General features: G+C 42.7%; 1 protein-coding gene across 3 annotated transcripts in view; it reads left to right on the top strand.

The window, feature by feature from the left end:
• Positions 1-22,499, top strand: part of CDKAL1 (CDK5 regulatory subunit associated protein 1 like 1) — a 1,042,481-nt gene that overhangs the window by 950,240 nt on the left and 69,742 nt on the right. For all 3 annotated transcript variants that reach the window (XM_068236967.1, XM_068236968.1, XM_068236969.1), the window contains exons 13-14: positions 6,850-6,933; positions 8,277-8,441. In XM_068236967.1, coding sequence (XP_068093068.1) covers positions 6,850-6,933; positions 8,277-8,441 — 249 coding nt within the window. The remainder of the gene's footprint in view (positions 1-6,849; positions 6,934-8,276; positions 8,442-22,499) is intronic.

Raw genomic sequence — 22,499 nt, forward strand, 5'->3', positions numbered from 1 at the left:
GCAGGAGGCAAATGCATGTTCAGGGTTTATGACTAAAAGTTTTAAAAGGAGGTGATCAGCAAGACAGACAATGTTCACTGTTTAAATGGAAATTAATATGGCAACCTCCATATCCATCTTATCCCTCTAAGGTCACGTGTCTTTAAAGAGCATGTACAATCCCATAGTTCAACTGATCACTGCTGGTAATGCTATGTTGACCATCGGCACCAGTTTATGTACTGGGTTGGCTGTGTGCTAAATCAGCACGTTAAAAGCACCTGCCATATCATTGTTATACTATTCAGTTATACTATGTAAGGCCTAGTGCACACCGAGCGGTTTTTGGAGCGATCCGCCGGCCGCATCCCCCTGGAAAAACGCTTGGCTAATGTATTGCAATGGGATGGTGCACACCGGCGGTTTGAGGTTTTTGCCAAGCCCCAAACGCGCCTCCTGCTGCGCGTTTGCGGTTTTTGGAAGCGTTTCGTCCTCAATGTAAAGTATAGGAAAAACGCAAACCGCTCTGAAAAATGCTACTTCAGAGCGGTTTGCCAGGCATTTTTGTTACAGAAGCTGTTCAGTAACAGCTTTTACTGTAACAATATGTGTAATCTGCTACACAAAAACGCACCCAAAACCGCTAGGTATGTTTAGAAAACCTCTCTAAACATACCTAGAATCGCTCTGAAATCAGCTCCCAAAACCGCTAGCGTATTGCAGATCTGCTAGCGGTTTTGGTGTGCACTGGGCCTTATTCTAATCAGCAGCATCCATTTAGGTGTTAAAATTGCCATTCCATAATTTTCTTAAAGGAACTTTCAGTAGCACATAAGATTTCCATAAAACACATAGGCCCTTATGCGACTCGCTTTTTCTCTTCAGTTTTCTCCTAGCTGATATTTTCAAACTTGTCAATAAAATGTATTTAAAACCACCAACAAGCAAGAACATGCTTAAAATAATTTTGATAGTAATTTTTCAACTATTTTTGTGTACTTTTTTCAATAGCAAAATGATGAAAAGTTGTTTTAAATAGATGTTGAAAAATTATCACCTAGGTGAAAACTCAGGTGAAAAAGTGAATTGAATATGGGCCCTAGTGTTAAGAAAAGCTCTGTGGTGCCATCTCCCACATGTCACCCTAGGCATCTGCCTGGTTTTCCTAGGTCTAAAACCCGCTTTGGAATCATTGATAAAGGTTTGTAGCAAATTTCAATAAAAGTGGAGTCTTGCTTTAAGTAGATCTGGAAACAAAATTCAGAAATTCTGAGGACTTGTCATAACTGTTAAAAAAATTGGAGCGCTACAATTCCAATATGATAAATAAATAGGGTCAATCTTCCAATCCACCTACCCGCAGCAACCACAGTAGATACTTTACATAAAGTTGACTTATAGCTTCTCTTCAGCTGCAGTTAGCTAACCATAGGTCCTCTACGAAAATAATGCTGTAGAGTACATATATATTTAAGGCTTCAGATCCCTGCTTCCATTTTTTTATTTTTTTTGCAAACTGCAGTTGCAAAACAGCCTTCTTAATTGTAGGCAAGATAATTGAAGCCTGCTTCTGCATCACAATATTCAAAATGATTTCTAAATAATGATTTGTGTTGTGTATCTCTAGCCATTTCCTGTCCAGCCAGTCTGATGTATTAATACTGGCTTCTGGCCACCACGCTGTGGTATAGAGCATATGGGCATGTTGAGTAATTGTCCATGAATCTGGAAAGCTAGTGAAGGCAATCATCATACCTATAGTGATGTCTTTATAAACAGTCTAAAGTTCAACCTTTAGCATTTCCTACATAATTGCATGGAATTTTCAAGGAATATGGTTCTAATGGATGATAAAGGTCTCCTAACACCAATTTGTACCCGTGTCATCTTGGCATTCTCACATTTGAGATACTTTGCTAATGTATTTTTGGTGCCTAGGTTCTGGGAACAGAGCCAAGCAGAAAGTAGTGAATGAACCTTCAATAGCAATCACTGATCTTTGTGACCTAGCAGTGAAATATGTCTTATTATATAAGGCTGTCAGTTTGAAAAAGTGATGAAATCGTCCGTAGCGTTTAAAATTTTATTCCTCTTACATGCTAATGTGCTGTATTAATGGAGATCTCGTTTAAATTAAATCTAAAAGTGACTTTCCTTATGGCACTGGGGCACCATCAAGAGACGTTACATATGGTAGAACATATCTAGCACAGCAAGAAGCAGTTTACCAAGGTGACTTCTAGGATGCTGCGGCTGTCAACATATTATTTTTTTAAATGCTTAGAAGCACGGTATTTACATGTCTGCTGTATACGACAGGCCCGTAGACATAGCAGTGTGGGTGAAAAATAAATAGCATTTACGGTAATTCACTTTCTAATAAAGCTTAGCATATTCTTTTTACAGTCTCACTAAATTGCAGTAAGTACAGTAATATATGTGAGAATCTCGAGCTCACAACTGACTGTTAGTATAGATTATTCCAATACACAGTTAAAATGTGGAATATCTTACCATGGGTTGTTATGGCAAATTCTATATCTTTGGTTAAAATGGACCTGGACTCTTGCACAGGACAGAAGGAAAACATAGAGAAAGGCACACTGTGTGTGTTTAGAGAGTTTAGCCTGTCTAACTCCCCCTCATCTGTGTCTAATCACAAGTTGTAATTTGATCCCTCAGCTGTGTCACCTGACTACCATGGCAGAGATCTTATTAGTAAACACAGGATGTTAACAATTCTCTGCTTCCATGAAAGCAGGAAGTAGAATCACTGTAGATTTATTGTAGGATTTGTATCAGCTGTAACAAAGAAATGTTTTTCTTTAAAGGTTGTTATGTTGTTGCTTATATTTTAGAGCTGACAGGAAGTTCTGAGTTCAGGTCTACTTTAAAGGGGGTTTGGATGCTTTCCTTGCATTCAAGGACATCCATGGCTATAATTACTAGGTAAATCCTGGCACTGTTGAACCAGGAATTTTATCTGATTGCCATCTGGAGTTGGGAAGGAATTGTTTTCCCTTTTAGGGCTAATTGGTCCAGTATGGTCTGTGCCTGCGCAGCACGCTCCTGGTGACATCAGGGGAAGCGAGGACACGGCAACGCAGGCGCAGTGGTTTTCAGACTTTAAAGTCTGAAATTCCAGAAGTGAACCAGAGGCGGGGCCGGAACATCGGTGAGTGGCTGCATGGGCACAGGATGTCTGCGGGGGACCATTATAAGCCCCGGGTAACTTCAACTCATTTTCCCCCGACCCCCCTCCCCCTACAGTATCCCTTTAAGGGTGCAGGTTAGACTTAGGGCTCTTTCACATCAGACAACGCGAACAGGAGCCGTTCTCCTGCACGCGTTGTCTGCCTGCGACGTGTCGTCGGGTATCTGCGGTGCGACGCAATCAGCCTCGGTAGCTGGTAATTAAACCCGACGGAAAACGCCGGCTCGCAGTTGCATTGGAGGAAAAACTACGCCTGGGTGCGTCGGAACCGCAACGCATCGAAACGCAGCGTCGAGTGTGAAAGGTAAAATGAAAGTCTATGGACTTTCATCTTACCTTGGTTAACGCAAACGGCTGCCGTTTGCGTTAACGCACAAAGTCTGCCCTAATGTGAAAGAGCCCTAAGGGTATGCTAGTAGCATTTTTTTTATTTTTAACTCAACTATGTAACATCCTGCATACCATATCATTTATGTTTCTATCAAGGTTCTCATTTATCCTGGCCATAATGTATACAAAGAAAATTATAGGTAGCTTAAGTTACACACTTTTGTTTACTAGAAGATTTTTAATCACACTTATCAAATTCTCATGAGGTGAAAGAAATGCCAAGATTCTGTTAAGTGCATTTATTCAGTATCCCCCAGTCCAGAGTGACTCATTATGCAGATGTTAATAGTGTAAATGCCTTGTTGATGGTGTGTATTGCCTTTAAACTGTCTAGGCAAAGATGTTCCAATAGCATTGTCTGTTGATGGAAAAATAGTTTTGGGGGACCATTGCTATTTAGGGATGGTTGTTTCAATCTTACATACATGGCTACTTTTACCTCTCAGGCAAACCAAATGTTTTTTTCTCTCTGCCCAAACTGTGCACCTCACCATCCTCAAAAATCTGTTTATCTTAAGGTGGTGTAGGAAGACCACAACGTAGTGACCTGAATGGTTTGTGTAGTGAACACTGTATATGATTTCAATTTCATAAAGTCAACATTGGTCTTTATGTATTATTTAATAAGACATAGAAGATTTTGCATGATGTACTGCATCCAGCAGAAACCAACCAACAGTCTTCTTTCATTATTCTGATGGCTAAGCATTAAGCAAAGCTTCCAGTACAATATTAGCTGCTTTACCTCTGTCCCCCCAGTAGGGATAGTCAAAACTTCCCACTTCTGAATCCAACAAAATTCTGAAAAGTTTGCACGGAACTCCTAACAAATTCTGAAATTTCCACGGGTTTCAAGTTTGCATTGTGAAATTGTAATTTATTGTGAATATATTTTGCACTAAACAGAAGTTTATGGCTACTGCAAATTTGCAAAAGCATGTTTACGGTATGTTAATTTTGCTCGAATTTACATCACATTCATTCACATACAATTTTCACAGGAATGACTCTTGAGCATGCTCAGCAGACATTTTTCGCTCTTTTATGCAAAAACAATTTGTGCATTACAGGAATGTAAAATTGACCACCGTTTCGGAATTTACATTACAAAATTCAGAATTCCGTAAAATCCATGCGCTCGTCCCTAGCCTCGAGTCGGTGTTTGTATATACTACAGGTCATTGATAGATAAAAATAAGGTTCAAGAGGTGTAAAGGGTAAGACTTTGTGTGGCTTTCTAAATCAAAATTGGTGCTCATAGAGTCATGGATACATTAAAGGATAAGTTTACTTTTATAAGTAACTCCAACTTACAGAAGGAAGTGTTATTTTAGGGGCCTTTTTATAAAGACTGGTGATCTTTACATTACAATTCTTGTGTTCTCCAGTTTTCAGAGTGCACTTGGACCGAAACAATGCATTGCTGTATCAACTTGTTTTATTCCTTTATGGGGGCACAAAGTAATATAAAAAAGGCAAATTCTTTCCACCCTATCCAGAACAAAATTAAAATATTTTCCTGAACAAAACAATGCTACTAAATTAATTATTGCTGTTAAGTAAAATGTTGCCTCATTTGTGATGTATTAATTTTGGTTCTGGGAATGGATTCATTTTTAGTGGTGTACTTTGGACACGTTTCTTTATATTTCACTATTTACATATCTTTGAGAATGATTCTAGCCAATATTTGGCTCATTTTATGAAAATCTATTTAGCAATGGTGTGTAAAAGTTTATAGATATTTATTAATGGGAAACACAAGCCAGTTGAGAATTCTAAGGTTCAAGACTATGGATTGTGTTATATTCCCCCATATGAAACATCATACTTTCCAGCCGCTATAAAAGGTATTGTATGGTTTCATTGAATACTTTTGTACGTGCTTAGACAGTAGATGCAATATGGATGGCTTCTGGGCTTAAACACTGTAAAAACCTGATCTCATGTTATGGTCTGGATACTCAAATAAATCTGTGATTTGACTTTCTGTAGCCTTCTCTAGTCTAAGCTGTAAAGTTAATGCTGCACCAATGTATCTAGATCTAAAAAGTATGTTCTCTAAGAACTTTTGTGCCTATTCTATGCACTGGGCAATGCTGCTCTTTGACCTTTATATTTTTGATGATATTTGGCATAATTAAAGAACCTAAGAAAAGCATCATCAGACGAATCAACTAATTTTGGCACAGCGCCAATCATTTAGGTACTGCCATAGGCCGTAATCAGAATGCTGTCTTGCGTCTTCACCCTGCACCAAAATTTTGCTGTGGCCATGTTAAATGTACGCTTGTCAGAACCTGTGGTAAGGATGCACTGTATGCAGACTTACCACTAGTTATGCTTACAGTGATCCACAGGTCCAGCTAAAGTGTACCTGAGATGAAGTAATGTGCACTATTTATATTTACTTGGTGGCTTCCTCCAACCCCGTGTGCTCCTTCACCATCCTCCCAGGTGGCTTTGTTCTTCTTCAATCTTTGCCGGTAATTGGGTCCCAGTCACACCAGTTGGGCTTTACTGCGCTTTTGAGGGTCGGCCTTTCGCTGCCATTGCCAGCATAGGAAGCTCCTGGTGACAGGAGTGTGATGCAGGCATGCACATGAAGACTGAAGGAGAATGGACCACCTAGGAGGTTGGTGAGGGAGCCCTCAGGGATGGAGGAAGCCCCAGGTAAGTATAAATATTGCACATCACTTCATCTCAGGGTTCCTTTAAGTTGGAACGTTGCTGAATATATCTTAATGAATAAAATTGATGATTGTTCTACAATATTTATAAATTATGTAGTCCATGTTTGTAAAATCTTTCCTCACCCCGATTTACACTCTTAAATTTATCACAGGTAGGTACATCTTTACTGCTGGTAAGGTTCATCACTGTGGAATGTTTGTCTTTTCTTCCAAAGTGAGCTAAAACACACTTTGATGCTGAAACCAGGAGAATTCATGTAAAATTGGGTATCCTGAATCATGTATTACATTGTGCTATATGTCGTTATAATGCTTTATTAATTCTGTAGCTTGACCACCAGTTTTTGATAACCATTTATCACAGTGGTCAGAGATAGTAGTCAGGCAGAGCACACTCGGCTATTACTGATTAATTACTGTGCCACAAAACAGATTATAAAAAAGTTAAAACTATGTAGTCACTAAGAAACACAGCAGTCTTGTCAGAAAGTTTACTGAATACTCATTACTTAACCACTTCTGAGATGATGGCTTTTTGCAGAATAACCTATGCCAATTTTTCTTGTTTTGCAGATTGGTGAAAAGCAGCAAGTTTTAGTAACAGAAGAGTCTTTTGACCACCAGTATTTTGTTGCCCATAATCGTTTCTATGAGCAGGTAATTTTTAACATATAACAAAATCATAGCTTTTGACTATGCATTGTTCAGATACACTAGCATATGATTCTTTATTTACTGCAATAGCATCATGACATCATAACTAGAACTGTGTGGAGGTACCTTCCAACAGTGTTCCCCAACCCTGTCCTCAAGGCCCACCAACAGTGCATGTTTTGTGGAAATCCACACAGGTAGTTAATCAGCTCTGCTGAGACACTAAGTACCTCACCTGTGCATGTTTGTGATTTTCTGCAAAACTTGTACTGTTGGTGTGCCTAGAGGACAGGGTTGGGAAACTCTGCCTTACGATATAGGCTAAAATACATGCAGATATAGTTTTTCCCCTTATAAGTCCAGTTTAATGTGCAGTGTATACCTTATCAACCATGTGATGTTTCTAATTTTACAAATTAAGTGTAGCATTAATGAATGCCTGGCATGCGAGAACAAAACAGTGTTGTCTTAATTATTTATTTATTTTTTAAAGGATACCAGAGACAAATGCTATACTAAAAACGGGGGGGGGGGGGGGGGGGGAGCAGGCATGTATAAGATGCAGTCCTCATGCCCACCACTCCCTCATTCTCCACCCCCCTCCTTTATACCTTAATTCCTCTGTGGAAGCTGAGTCCAGATTCCCATAGTTGGGTGGTAGTGCGCATGCCAGGAGCACTCTGTGCATGTGCATGATGGCACAATTACATCATTGTGTCGTCATGCACACGTGCGGAGGGCTCCTGGCAGCGCGTGTCTGCGCAGTACAGCTTGACTCCGGCAACCTGGACTCAGCTGCCATGGAGGAATTAAGGTATAAAGGAGGGGGCCAGGGATGAACAGTGGGCATGAGGACTGCACCGTGTACATTATTGCCCCCCCCCCCTCCCCCCAGGTTTTTAGTATATTGTTCAGCTCTGGTATCCTTCAGTGACTTCTAAGTCAGACCCTTGAAACAGGCCCAGGTATGGATTAAGATAAAATGGAGCCCCAAAATAATCTATGAATCTTCAATTTTTCTATCAAAATATGGTGACTGGTAGGGATGGTCAATGAGATAAATAAATCATTCTGAGCTTATGCATGAATATGCAAATGTATGCAGCTTAAAAATATACCAGTACAATCCTGCCAACATGAAATTTGATTGGTCTATTTTGAAGCTGTATACGTTTGTATACCATGTTTGCATAATCTGCACTGTATCTCATTAACCATCACTAGTGACCAGATAATGTTAGCTTTTAAATCATGTATTCTTTATTCTGTTTGCACAGATCAATGCTTTTCCTTCTATATTATGTTTTATTTTATTTTCTGAGGTGTTGTTTCTGTATTTTTTAAAGGTTCTTGTCCCCAAAGACTCAGCTTTCATGGGAAAGATGGTAGAAGTAGTGATATATGAAACAGGAAAACATTACATGAAGGGAAAACCATTGTCTGACTCAAAGATCTATACACCATCCATTACCAAACCTCTAGAGAAAGGAGAGGTTTCTGGTTTATCTGAGGTAAGTTACTTATCATTAGTGTCTTCATAAAAACCTAAGAAGCTGTATGTCTTGTGGAATATTTTCGTTACACAGAGCTCATAAGATTAAACCAGAATATTTAAGCACACCTGAAGTCTAAAAATCTCCCAAAAATGAGATACTTACCTCAGTATTTTGATGCTTCTGGGTGGTTCAGAGGCTTCCTGCATCCTCGTAATGCCCATCACTCATGTTTAGAATGGTTGTCCTAGTTGAAAACCGTTTGTGACCAGAAGAGACCTATTCTACTGGTGCAAGTCTAATAGATTTACAGGGACCCTACACTGGATCGGTGGGCTACAGGAAAGCCTACTGGGGTATGTATCTAACTTTTTTTGTAATTTCCTCTTTAGGTGTCCTTAAAAAAGCCTGTGTAAAGTAGTTTTAAAATTTCTCAAGGAAAGAAACCTCGGCCTATCTTGTACTACATTTGTCACAACCAGGAAGTAGAGAAGGTACCACATGACCTGGCAGTATAGTACTATGAATGAAGGCACTTATAAACATTGTACTCTTGGTGGCCATTGCTCCCTGACAGCATAGATTGTACTGAGTCCTTGGTTCCCACTACAAACCATCTCCACTGCTAAAAATCTATTAGACCTTTACAAAGGTGTTTTCAACGGTCAGTCAGTTATTACATTTTAGTAATGCAGAATGCAGATGAATATGATTATCTCTTTTACTTCTCATTGTTTTGTTTGTAATTAAATTGTATTTTGCTTTTTGCAAAAATGCTTCTTTTATAGCCCTAAGATGACCTGACCGTTTGAATGAGCCACTCAGTTGTTTGCATTCGTTGGTTGATAGTTTTGAATGAAGCTGCCAGAAATCAGAAAACTCTCTCATCATCTTTTTGATAACTTGTGGTTTAAGAACAGTGTTAAAAATTGGTACGAACTCTTGATTGGCCTGGGTGACGCTTGTGTGATTTTGGAGTTAAATAATCTGTACAAATTATATAAAGCAGTGGTTTCAATCTATTATGCCTTTAAAGAAGAAAAAAATCTGAGAGAGCTTTGTGGATTTTCAAGTTACAAAGCATGTTTGATATTTCTGTAGGGGAATGTCAACTGTCATAACTGTCCAATTGCCTCATTTGTGTTCTCTCACATGATCCTTTGAAAAAAAAGTTTATATTCCTATCTTTAATTAGAAATGGGGTAAAAATCATAGTAGAATTGTTGTGTATGGCCACAATTATGGTCAATTTTGGTGTAATGGGATGAGTTTGGTTTTATGGATAGCCTGCCTCCCGCTGACCCATCCATGTCCTGACCAGGCCCTTGTGAACCTTGTTAGCATAAAGTTCAGTGTAATGGATATAGGTTATCCTCAAGGCATGTTCTATTGAATTTTATGAGTCCACATAGTTTCTCAGTATGAAACATGACACCCTTTTTTAAAGGACTTCTGAGGCCAAAACGGAAAAAATACCTGCATCGCATATGAAGGCACGGAGGACGCCGTCCGTGCCCTCCATGCCGTTACGCCGGTTCCCCGCCGCTCAACAGCCCCCCGGGCCGGCTCCCGACCCCACGGCCCGGGTCGGGCTCTCCTGCGTCCACAAACATGGCCGCATGAGCTGGCCGCGGCTGCGCAGTCCGCATAGCCGCGAGTGCGGCTGCGCAGCTCTAGGGCCAACCCGCTGATCCACGCTACAGGAAACAGCCTGCATCGCATATGAAGGCACGGAGGACGCCGTCTGCGCCCTCCGTGCCTTCATATGCGATGAAGGTATTTAACTTTTTTTTCATTTTGGCCTGGGAAGTCCTTTAAGGGCTTTCTTATTGCAAATAAAAAAAAAATATTGCATACAGTTCTAATTCTTTCTTATGATGAAATGAACAAATTAGTAACAAAACCTGAACAAAGAAATCACAGCTCTATCTGGTGCCCCTTAAAGCAGAACTGAGGTCCAGTAAAGAAAGCAGTTAAAGGATATAAGAGCTTCTGTAATTGCAATATTTTAAAGTATTTCATATATTTTTGAAATGATAACGTAGTAGACCGCTGTCACTTTAACAGGTGGTAGGGCTGCACCAAATGCAAGCCTGCCACTTCAATAACATTTAGGCTGCTTTCACAGTAAGACGTTACAGGCGCACGTTAATGCAGCCTGTAACGCAGCCTAACTCACAGCAATGTAAAATGAATGGGCTGTTCACAGTGCCCACGTTGCGTTACAGGGTAACGCTACACGTTCACATAATGTGCAGCATGCTATGAGTTAGGCTGTTTGCACATGCTCAGTGATGTGGGTTTTTTTTTATTTTTGGGGGCGGAGAGGAGGCGGGGAGAGTCTGCTAATGCGGCCAGCCACATGGCTGATTAATATTCACTGCACTGCAGTGTTTATTTCCTGGAGTGGCCGCTTATTGGCTGGCGGGACCACGTGATGCGGAGTGTTCCACTCACGTGGTCTCCGCCGGCGCATAGGACAAAATAGGCGCACCAAGAGCTACTTAACGCAGCTCTAAGTAGCGTCCTGCTCCAACACCACCAGGCGTTGCGTTAGGGGCACGTTATGCGACCTATAACGTCCCCTAAAACGCAACGTCCTGGTGGGAAAGAGGCCTTAATCACTAACTGGTCTCTTTATCTCCCTGCCCTGTTTACAACCATATGATACAACTGGCCCTTGTATTTGTGCCATGGCCATTTTGATGTAGTTGTGTTGGGGAGGGGGAGTGACTGGCATGGGACAGACAAGATACGGGTAGAATGTCTTGACATGACAGGGCTTAAAAATGCCCCATTTTCACGTACATGCAAAAAGGGCTCTGGGGAAATTTGGGCACCCAGAAAACTCAGTAGTAGAATAACAGTAAATTTACCAATGTTTTACTATTACAGTAAAAGTGACAATAGTAACATTAATACATACCGATATTTTACTAAAGCTAAACTTAACTTTATTCCTACACTGTATCCTTCCACTATCGATGCCTAACCTTAACCACCCACCCCAAATGGCTAATTTTTACCACTCGCCCCACACGGCTAACCTTAAAGTGAACCTCCAGACTAAAAATCTACTCCGCAGCGCTGAAAAGGCTTGGTGTTTAACAGTTTCACAGCATCAGAACTTTGTTTTTCTTAGCCAAGCCTTATTTTTAGCTGCACAGAAGAAATCTACCCGGGCATTTTTCCTCTGATGCTGTGCAAAGCATCATGGGATTTCTGATGATGTTGTTCTCGTTCTGCTGTTTTGGTGCCATTTTTCTTTTTTTTTTTTCTTTTTTTTTAAATTTGAGATTTGAAGCCTAGCGCGCGCACCTGGGAGGGGTGATCAGGACACAGGACAGTTGGAACAGTGTCTCATGCTGCCTGTCACCTCCTTTCAACTAAAAAGATGGATGCCCCCATGAAATCACAAACATTTGCCTGTACTTTTAAAACAGGTTAGGTAAGATATTATATTACCTATCTATTTTAATTAACATAATGTAATTTAATGACAGTATGCTTGTTTAGGCTGAAGTTCCTCTTTAACCACCCACCCCCTACGGCTAACCTTAACCCGCCTCCCACCACCAATCGCCAGAAAAACACGAAACCATTATTTTTCATGGCAGTGTGTGAATAAACACCAAATAAGTTTCTGCCATCGTACCTACACAGACAGATGGGGCTTTTAGAGAATCTGTTAAATAAGCTAAGAAGGGCACTTGTAAGTGTGATTTAGAAATACATTTACTGTATCCTTTAGGATGATATGCTTAGTTTAATTAGGATTTTATGATTCTGATTCTGCAATTATAAATAAACTCTTTCATAAGTACTTTGAGTGTTGTTTTTGCTGCAGAGATCATGTGCAGTCCTGAAGTCTGTGTTTAACATTTTACAGTAAACTACTGAGCCAGTGCAGTGTTCAGATTACACGTGTATTAAGCTTGTTATCTACGGTTTTGGATTGCAGTTTCAGATTCAATTTTATTCTTCCCCACTACTTCTGGAGAAACATTTAGAGAGGAGTAATGCCTGAATGTCTTCCAGCAGATTTTAGCCAGTTTCAGCAATAACTAGCAGTGTGAATTTGTATGACTTGAAGGATACGCCAAGAGAAAAACCCCTTGGCGATGCAAACTCGAGCCACAGGTTTCTTTGCAGGAGAAGTGTATGCGTTCTTGATTTAACAATGGTGATGTTTTCCCTTGAGGAGATGATATGAATGCTGGTTTGCTTTTCATACTGAGTGTGAATAGCATTGAGATTTCCCTTTTATTTAAAATTTCCAAAGGTGAGAGGGAAGGGTTATGCTTCCGATGTTCAGACTAGTGTGCTTATTCGCATGTGTAAATGAGTCTGTGCTGATGCAAAAGCTGCTTTACTCAGTGCTTGCGTCTAAATCTTAAAGATGTGCTTTTGCAATGTTTAGCTATTAGTAGCAGCGGGACAAATACAAGTAAAATCCAAGGTAAAAAAAAAGAAGTGCTGTTTATTTATCATGCAAGATGCAGTCATTTTGATATTTTTTTTCCCCACAATGACCGTATTATGCAGCAGACCAAACATAAAAGGTAGTCTAACCTTAGTTTCATTACTTACAGTAACTATCCTTTTAATTAGAATCATACACTGAATTACAAACAGGCTCTTAGATTTGCTGAAACCTAACTGTTTTATTTCCATAGTAAGTTACAAACCCCTTAAAGGGAACCTAAACTGAGAAGAATATGGATTTTTCTTTTTAAAATAATACCAGTTGCCTGACTGTACTGCTGATCCTGTGCCTCTAATACTTTTAGCCACAGCTCCTCAACAAGCATGCAGATCAGGTGCTCTGAATGTGAAGGCAGACTGGATTAGCTGCATGCTTGTTTCAGGTGTGGGTTTCAGCCACTACTGCATCCAAAGAGATCAGCAGGACTGCCAAGCAACTGGTATTGTTTAAAAAGGAAACATCCGCATATCCCTCTCAGTTTAGGTTCCCTTTAATCCTGGGTGCACTGTATGTAGACACTGACTTTCAGCTTGGGTTTAGGAATGTGCTCACGAGTAGTGAGCTACTCCAATTTGTCAATAAAATGAGGCTTAATTGCCTCAGATGTGCGACTGGGAGACGAGGGGTCACTTTCCCAGAATTCTGCCGGCTTCTATGCATATCAAGTCTCGCACGCTTTGCAAGACTCACTATTGCACACTTCCTCCTGCAAACAGGAAGGAGGAAGTGCGCGCTAGTGAGTCTTGCAAAGCGTCCCATAGGCCGTGTGCGAGACGTGAGACGCATAGAAGCCAGTGGCATTCTGGGAAAGTAACACCTCGTCTCCCAGCCGTACACCTGAGGCAATTGAGCCTCATTTTAATGACGAATTTGAATAGCTCACTACTCGTGAGCACATCCCTGCTTGGGATACAGCAATCTCACACTTGTAAGGGACGAGACTGGCCTTCCTTATGCAGTGGAAGCATTGCTACTGATCAGAGGTCAGTTCCTTTAAAGAATTTCAAAAATCACAAAGCTATAAAATCACCATTCATCCTGGTTTCAGGTAATTCTAAGGTTATGTAAAAAATAGGTAAAGATATGTGCAGGCACTTCTCGGTTGAGACATAAAATTACAGTACGGTGGCGTAGTGGTTAGTGCTCTCGCCTTGCAGCGCTGGGTCCCTGGTTCGAATCCCAGCCAGGTCAACATCTGCAAGGAGTTTGTATGTATGTTTGTATGTTCTCCCCGTGTCTGTGTGGGTTTCCTCCGGGCACTCCTGTTTCCTCCCATAACCCAAAACATACAGATAAGTTAATTGGCTTCCCCCTAAAAAAATGGCCCTAGACTATGATACATGCACTACACAATACATACATAGACATATGACTATGGTAGGGACTAGATTGTGAGCTCCTCTGAGGGACAGTTAAGTGACAAGACAATATATACTCTGTACAGCGCTGCATAATATGTCCAGCGCTATATAAATACTTGAATAAATAGATACATAGTTACATAGTTAATTGGGTTGAAAAAAGACTTGTGTCCATCGAGTTCAACCAGAAAATAAAGTACAATCCTAGCCTGCACCGTCACATATCCCTGTTGATCCATGTAAAGACAAACTCAATGAAGTATCATTGAGTTACTTCATTGAGTTTGTATGTGATACAGTGGTCTCTATCCCAAGCTGAAAGTCATTATCTACATACTGAGCACCCAGGATAAAGGGGCTTGCAGTTTACTATGGAAATAAAACAGTTTGGCTTCAGCACCTCTAAGAGCCTCCTCATCAAGGGCAGGGTTTTCTTCCTATTTATCTCATCACTCTGATGCTTTCTTTGGGCATATGAACATGTACCTGCATTGCTGGATGCTGTCATGCTAGTCATTATTTGTGTTTGTATTGTTTAACCACTTGAGGACCGTGGGCTTTAACCCCCTTAAGGACCAGGCACTTTTTTTCCATTCAGACCACTGCAGCTTTCACGGTTTATTGCTCGCTCATACAACCTACCATCTAAATGAATTTTGGCTCCTTTTCTTGTCACTAATAAAGCTTTCTTTTGGTGCTATTTGATTGCTGCTGCGATTTTTACTTTTTATTATATTCATCAAAAAAGACATGAATTTTGGCAAAAAAATGATTTTTTTTTTAACTTTCAGAGGCATAGTAAGTTCATAGAAGATATTATTTTTTTGTCACAAGTAAGCGGAAAATGACACTTTGTGACAAAAAAAAAAAAAAGTTTCCATTTCTTCTAACTTGCGACCAAAAAAAATGAAATCTGCCACGGACTCACCATGCCCCTCTCTGAATACCTTGAAGTGTCTACTTTCCAAAATGGGGTCATTTGTGGGGTGTGTTTACTGTCCTCGCATTTTGGGGGGTGCTAATTTGTAAGCACCCCTGTAAAGCCTAAAGGTGCTCATTGGACTTTGGGCCCTTTAGCGCAGTTAAGCTGCAAAAAAGTGCCACACATGTGGTATTGCCGTACTCAGTAGAAGTAGTATAATGTGTTTTGGGGCGTATTTTTACACATACCGATGCTGGGTGGGAGAAATATCTCTGTAAATGACAATTTTTTTATTTTTTTTACATACAATTCTCCATTTACAGAGATCTTTCTCCCACTCAGCATGGGAATGTGTAAAAATACACCCCAAAACACATTATACTACTTCTCCTGAGTACGGTGATACCACATGTGTGGCACTTTTTTGCACCCTAACTGCGCTAAGGGGCCCAAAGTCCAATGAGTACCTTTAGGATTTCACAGGTCATTTTGAGAAATTTCGTTTCAAGACTACTCCTCACGGTTTAGGGCCCCTAAAATGCCAGGACAGTATAGGAACCCCACAAATGACCCCATTTTAGAAAGAAGACACCCCAAGGTATTCCATTAGTAGTACGGTGAGTTCATAGAAGATTTTAATTTTTGTCACAAGTTAGCGGAAAATGACACTTTGTGAAAAAAAACAATAAATATCAATTTCCGCTAACTTGTGACAAAAAATAAAATCTTCTATGAACTCACCGTACTACTAACAGAATACCTTGGGGTGTCTTCTTTCTAAAATGGAGTCATTTGTGGGGTTCCTATACTGTCCTGGCATTTTAGGGGCCCTAAACCGTGAGGAGTAGTCTTGAAACAAAATTTCTCAAAATGACCTGTGAAATCCTAAAGGTACTCATTGGACTTTGGGCCCCTTAGCGCAGTTAGGGTGCAAAAAAGTGCCACACATGTGCTATCGCCGTACTCGGGAGAAGTAGTACAATGTGTTTTGGGGTGTATTTTTACACATACCCATGCTGGGTGGGAGAAATAACTCTGTAAATGGACAATTGTGTGTAAAAAAAAAATAAAAAAAATTGTCATTTACAGAGATATTTCTCCCACCCTGCATGGGTATGTGTAAAAATACACCCCAAAACACATTATACTACTTCTCCCGAGTATGGCGATACCACATGTGTGGCACTTTTTTGCACCCTAACTGCGCTAAGGGACCCAAAGTCCAATGAGTACCTTTAGGATTTCACAGGTCATTTTTGTTTCAAGACTACTCCTCACAGTTTAGGGCCCCTAAAATGCCAGGGCAGTATAGGAACCCCACTAATGACCCCATTTTAGAAAGAAGACACCCCAAGGTATTCCATTAGGAGTATGTTGAGTTCATAGAAGTTTTTATTTTTTTGTCACAAGTTAGCGGAAATTGATTTTAATTGTTTTTTTTCACAAAGTGTCATTTTCCGCTAACTTGTGACAAAAAAATAAAATCTTCTATGGACTCACCATACTCCTAACGGAATACCTTTGGGTGTCTTCTTTCTAGAATGGGGTCATTTGTGGGGTTCCTATACTGCCCTGGCATTTTAGGGGCCCTAAACCGTGAGGAGTAGTCTTGAAACCAAATGTCGCAAAATGACCTGTGAAATCCTAAAGGTACTTATTGGACTTTGGGCCCCTTAGCGTACTTAGGGTGTAAAAAAGTGCCACACATGTGGTACCGCCGTACTCAGGAGAAGTAGTATAATGTGTTTTGGGGTGTATTTTAACACATACCCATGCTGGGTGGGAGAAATATCTCTGTAAATGACAATTGTTTGATTTTTTTTTACACACAATTGTCCATTTACAGAGAGATTTCTCCCACCCAGCATGGGTATGTGTAAAAATACACCCCAAAACACATTATACTACTTCTCCTGAGTACGGCGGTACCACATGTGTGACACTTTTTTGCAGTCTAGGTGCGCTAAGGGGCCTAACGTCCTATTCACAGGTCATTTTGAGGCATTTGTTTTCTAGACTACTCCTCACGGTTTAGGGCCCCTAAAATGCCAGGGCAGTATAGGAACCCCACAAGTGACCCCATTTTAGAAAGAAGACACCCCAAGGTATTCCGTTAGGTGTATGGCGAGTTCATAGAAGATTTTATTTTTTGTCACAAGTTAGTGAAAAATGACACTTTGTGAAAAAAAACCAATAAAAATCAATTTTCGCTAACTTTTGACAAAAAATAAAATCTTCTATGAACTCGTCATACACCTAACAGAATACATTGGGGTGTCTTTTTTCTAAAATGGGGTCACTTGTGGGGTTCCTATACCGCCCTGGCATTTTACGGGCCCAAAACTGTGAGTAGTCTGGAAACCAAATGTCTCAAAATGACTGTTCAGGGGTATAAGCATCTGCAAATTTTGACGACAGGTGGTGTATGAGGGGGCAAATTTTGTGGAACCGGTCATAAGCAGGGTGGCCTTTTAGATGACAGGTTGTATTGGGCCTGATCTGATGGATAGGAGTGCTAGGGGGGTGACAGGAGGTGATTGATGGGTGTCTCAGGGGGTGGTTAGAGGGGAAAATAGATGCAATCAATGCACTGAGGAGGTGATCGGAAGGGGGTCTGAGGGGGATCTGAGGGTTTGGCCGAGTGATCAGGAGCCCACAAGGGGGAAAATTAGGGCCTGATCTGATGGGTAGGTGTGCTAGGGGGTGACAGGAGGTGATTGATGGGTGTCTCAAGGTGTGATTAGAGGGGGGAATAGATGCAAGCAATGCACTGGCGAGGTGATCAGGGCTGGGTTCTGAGGGTGTGGGCGGGTGATTGAGTGCCCGAGGGGCAGATAGGGGTCTAATCTGATGGATAGCAGTGATTGATGGGTAATTAGTGGGTGTTTGGAGGAGAGAACAGATGTAAACAATGCACTTGGGAGGTGATCTGACGTCGGATCTGCGGGCGATCTATTGATGTGGGTGGGTGATCAGATTGCCCGCAAGGGGCAGGTTAGGGGCTGATTGATGGGTGGCAGTGACAGGGGGTGATCGATGGGTGGCAGTGCCAGGGGGTGATTGATGGGTGGCAGTGACAGGGGGTGATTGATGGGTGATTGATAGGTGATCAGTGGGTTATTACAGGGAAGAACAGATGTAACTAATGCCCTGGCGAATTGATAAGGGGGGGGGGGGGTCTGAGGGCAATCTGAGCGTGTAGGCGGGTGATTGGGTGCCCGCAAGGGGCAGATTAGGGTCTGATCTGATGGGTAACAGTGACAGGTGGTGATAGGGGGTGATTGATGGGTAATCAGTGGGTGTTTAGGGTAGAGAACAGATGTAAACACTGCACTTGGGAGGTGATCTGACGTTGGATCTGCGGGCGATCTATTGGTGTGGGTGGGTGATCAGATTGCCCGCAAGGGGCAGGTTAGGGGCTGATTGATGGATGGCAGTGACAGGGGGTGATTGACGGGTGATTGACAGGTGATTGACAGGTGATCAGGGGATAGAGGTATACAGTACACAAGGGGGGGGGGGTCTGGGGAGAATCTGAGGGGTGGATGGGTGATCAGGAGTCCCCAGGGGGCAGTTTAGGGTTAAAAAAAAAATAGCGTTGACAGATAGTGACAGGGAGTGATTGATGGGTGATTAGGGGGGTGATTGGGTGTAAACAGGGGTCTGGGGGGTGGGCAGGGGGGGGGGGTCTGAGGGGTGCTGTGGGCGATCAGGGGGCAGGGGGGGGGAGATCAGTGCAGACTAGGGTGGCTGCAGCCTGCTCTGGTGGTCCCTCGGACACTGGGACCACCAGGGCAGGAGGCATCCTGTATAATACACTTTGTAAACATTACAAAGTGTATTATACACTTTGTATGTGGCGATCGTCGGGTTAACATCCCGCCGGCGCTTCCGTATGGCCGGCGGGATGTTGCGGCGGGTGAGCGGAGACAGGTGCCGGCGAAGGATCGCGTCACGGATGACGCGATCGCTCTGCCCATGCCCCTACAAGGACCGCCGCCTTTGGGCTTGAGCTGGTCCTTGTGGGGTCCGCTTCCCGGCCGCCTCTGTGCGTTAGGCGGTCGGGAAGTGGTTAATTGAGTCACTGGGTGCTCTGATTATACTATGCATGATCTATGTATATGTTTATTGTACCCAGTATTGTCTGTATTGTACTCTGTGCAACAAAACAGGAGATTGTGGTGCTATGTAAACAAAAAGTATAATTTCTAACAGGCAAGGTGTATATTATTCAGTCCAATAAAAAGTAAAGAAAAATCCCAGACAGCAGACTATATTTAAAAAAAAAAACTGTATGCGTGTGTGTAGACTGGCAGTGAACTGCATATAAAGAAGATATGTTTCTCATAAACAGTTTTTGTACAATGGTAATTCTGAAACCTTATCCAAGTTATATCTGGAGGCAGAATGCATGCATAAGAGATGAGCTGTGTGGTTAGCACAAAATAGTAGCCATCAAATACTGTGCATGGTCTTGCAATGTACAAGAATATGCCCTGTAGAAAACACCAGCCTGTACATAAAAGAAATAAAGGGAGGCAGACCAATAGTAACAATTGAGGTAGAAAGTAGAATACTGGTAAAGTTTCACTGCCTCCTTGAGGATGGGGTTAGTGACCCCATGAAATACAGAAAATCAATAGATGTGTTGTATAGTGACATCACCTGATATCTATAGAAACAACTATTCCAGGCATTACAATTTTTAGGGAAATATTTCTGATGTGTTAACACCTGATTTCACACAGTTTTTGGTAGGAAACATTTTATTGGGTGGTTTGAAGCTCCCTCATAGTGAGGTATTCATTTTCAAATACATTTAACAAATGTGTATATAAAAGTTACATAGTTTGGTTGGAAAAAAATATATCTGTCCATCAAGTCCAACATGGAGATAGAAAAAAAAAAAAGTACATTACTGCCTTGAATCCACTCATATGCCATTTGTTCCAGAGGAAGGCAAAAAAAATCCTCACAAGGCTTAGGCCAATTGCACTTACTGTAAATGGAAAAAAAATCTTACCTGAAAAAGTAAATTGCTACAACTTAGAAAGTCTGACACCTGCTGTAGTGTTTGCCCAGTTTTTTTTATTTTGTTTTTGTTTGTTTTTTTATACCAGAAATGGCCTAAAGCCTACTTGACCTCCCTGACCCCCTTGCTTTCCGTTTCTTTCTGAATACTGCCCTTCCCCTCACATGACGACACCAGGAATCAGAATCAGAATCATTTATTTCGCCAAGTACAACGGGAGTTGTACCCGGAATTATTTTTGGCACATACAGGGTCGGTGATGGTACAGTACAGTATCAGACATGCAGTAGATATACACTTGATAGGCATACACATGCAGCATAGTATACAAGAGTAGGCATATACAAAGCAACAAAAACTGGAGGGGTCCTAGTGCTGTGTGAGCGGAGCTGCCTGCCACATTGGCGGCACTCAACAACTCCGTAGCAACTCGGGGGGGCCCCGTAATGTCCGACAGTACGTAGAGAAGGAGAGAAAAGAAAGAAGAAAGAAAGAGAGAGAGAGAGAATGAGAAGCAGAAGATTTGTTAAGCTAGAGAGAGACAGAGTTCAGAGAGACCTGCTGTCCAGCTGGTTGATGGTGTGGCTGGAGGATCCCATGGCTGCACAAATCCATCCCCCAGCTGCGGCCTGGTGGCGTTTTGAGCTGGGGGGACCCGGTGGTGGGCAGGAGGTTCCTTGGGAGACCACTCTGGGATTGCAGTGGCACCTGGCTGGTCAGTGTCCCTGCGTGTGCTTAAGGTTGCTGGCTCCCTGACTTTCCTTGATAGCGGTGGTGGTGTTGTCCTGATGCGGAGGTCTGGACCACGTGGGTGGCGGCCTCAGCTGATGCAGCTCCGGAGGTGGCTTATGGTGGGGTGCCTTCCCTAGCGGTGGCTGCCATGCTGATGGTGAGGAGGGCACAGCAGCCGCAGCTCCATCTGGAGGAGCGACGGCATCTCCTCTTGTGTGGCTGCCCTGTGGCTGCGGTGGAGGAGCGGCCATGTTCCTATGGTGGAGTGGTAGCAGAGATCAAGCCGCTACTGCCCGCGTAGTGATCCACGTGCTCCGTCCGGGCTCCTAGGCAACAGCGGCGCCGCAGCCTACGTGGTGGAAGGAATCCGGCTGCTTGGGTCAGGGTAGCGGCGAATCATAGGGCTAGCGGGGCGGCCAGCGGCCTGCATGGGGTCGTCTCCTGTGGCTGGTATGTGAAAGATGGGTGGTGCCCCTCCTCTGGATCACGAGCTGCGTGCTGTGGTGGGACCCGCGCGGGTGGTGATGCCGACGGTCTGGAGGCAGCGGCGGAAGATCAGCAGACCGAGTCACTTCTTCATGCCTGCGCACTGCACGTGGGCCCGGACAGCTGGTTCTTTTGCCGACCTGCAGCCCCCGGTGCGTGCCAGGAGCGGGGCAAGACCAGCGCGCCCATGTTCTCCGCATCCTGCCTCATGTGTAGAAGCACAGAGGTGAGTGGAGGTTACAGAGAAAAAAAGCTAAAAAAGTGAAAAAGACCGGAGCCCTGTGGCCGTGGCGTCCGAGTCCGGCGCCATCTTGGAGTTCACCATGATGTGGACCACATACTTCACTGCACCTTAAAGGATACCAGAACTGACATGTGACATGATGAGATAGACATGTGTATGTACAGTGCCTAGCACACAAATAACTATGCTGTGTTCCTTTTTTCTTTCTCTGCCTAAAAGAGTTAAATATCATGTATGCAAGTGGCGGACTCAGTCCTGACTCAGACAGGAAGTGACTACAATGTGACCCTCACTGATAAGAAATTCCAACTATAAAACACTTTCCTAGCAGAAAATGGCTTCTGAGATCAAGAAAGAGGTAAAAAAGAGGAATTTCTTATCAGTGAGGGTCACACTGTAGTCACTTCTAGAGATGTGGCGAACAGTTCCCGAACCGTTCGCCGGCGAACATCTCCAAATCCCTGGGGCTCTTACTACTTCTGGGTCGCACTGACCCGGAGTAGTACGCCTGCACTGCCCGGCGGAGCGCTTCCAAGATCGCGCTCCTGTTGCCGGGCACTTTCTGCGCGTGTGCGGGACGTCATGAATGACGTCACGCTCATGCGCAGAGAGTGCCCGGCAACAAGAGCGCAATCTAGGACGCGCTCAACCGGGCAGCGCAGGCATACTACTCCAGGTCAGTGCGACCCGGAAGTAGTAAGAGCTCCAGAGATGTTCGCCACATTTCTAGTCACTTCCTGTCTGAGTCAGGACTGAGTCAGCCACTTGCATACCTGATATTTAACTCTTTCAGGCAGAGAAAGAAAAAAGGAC

The sequence above is a fragment of the Hyperolius riggenbachi genome, chromosome 5 (genome assembly GCF_040937935.1).
Source record: "Hyperolius riggenbachi isolate aHypRig1 chromosome 5, aHypRig1.pri, whole genome shotgun sequence".
In the NCBI taxonomy this organism is placed as follows: domain Eukaryota; kingdom Metazoa; phylum Chordata; class Amphibia; order Anura; family Hyperoliidae; genus Hyperolius; species Hyperolius riggenbachi.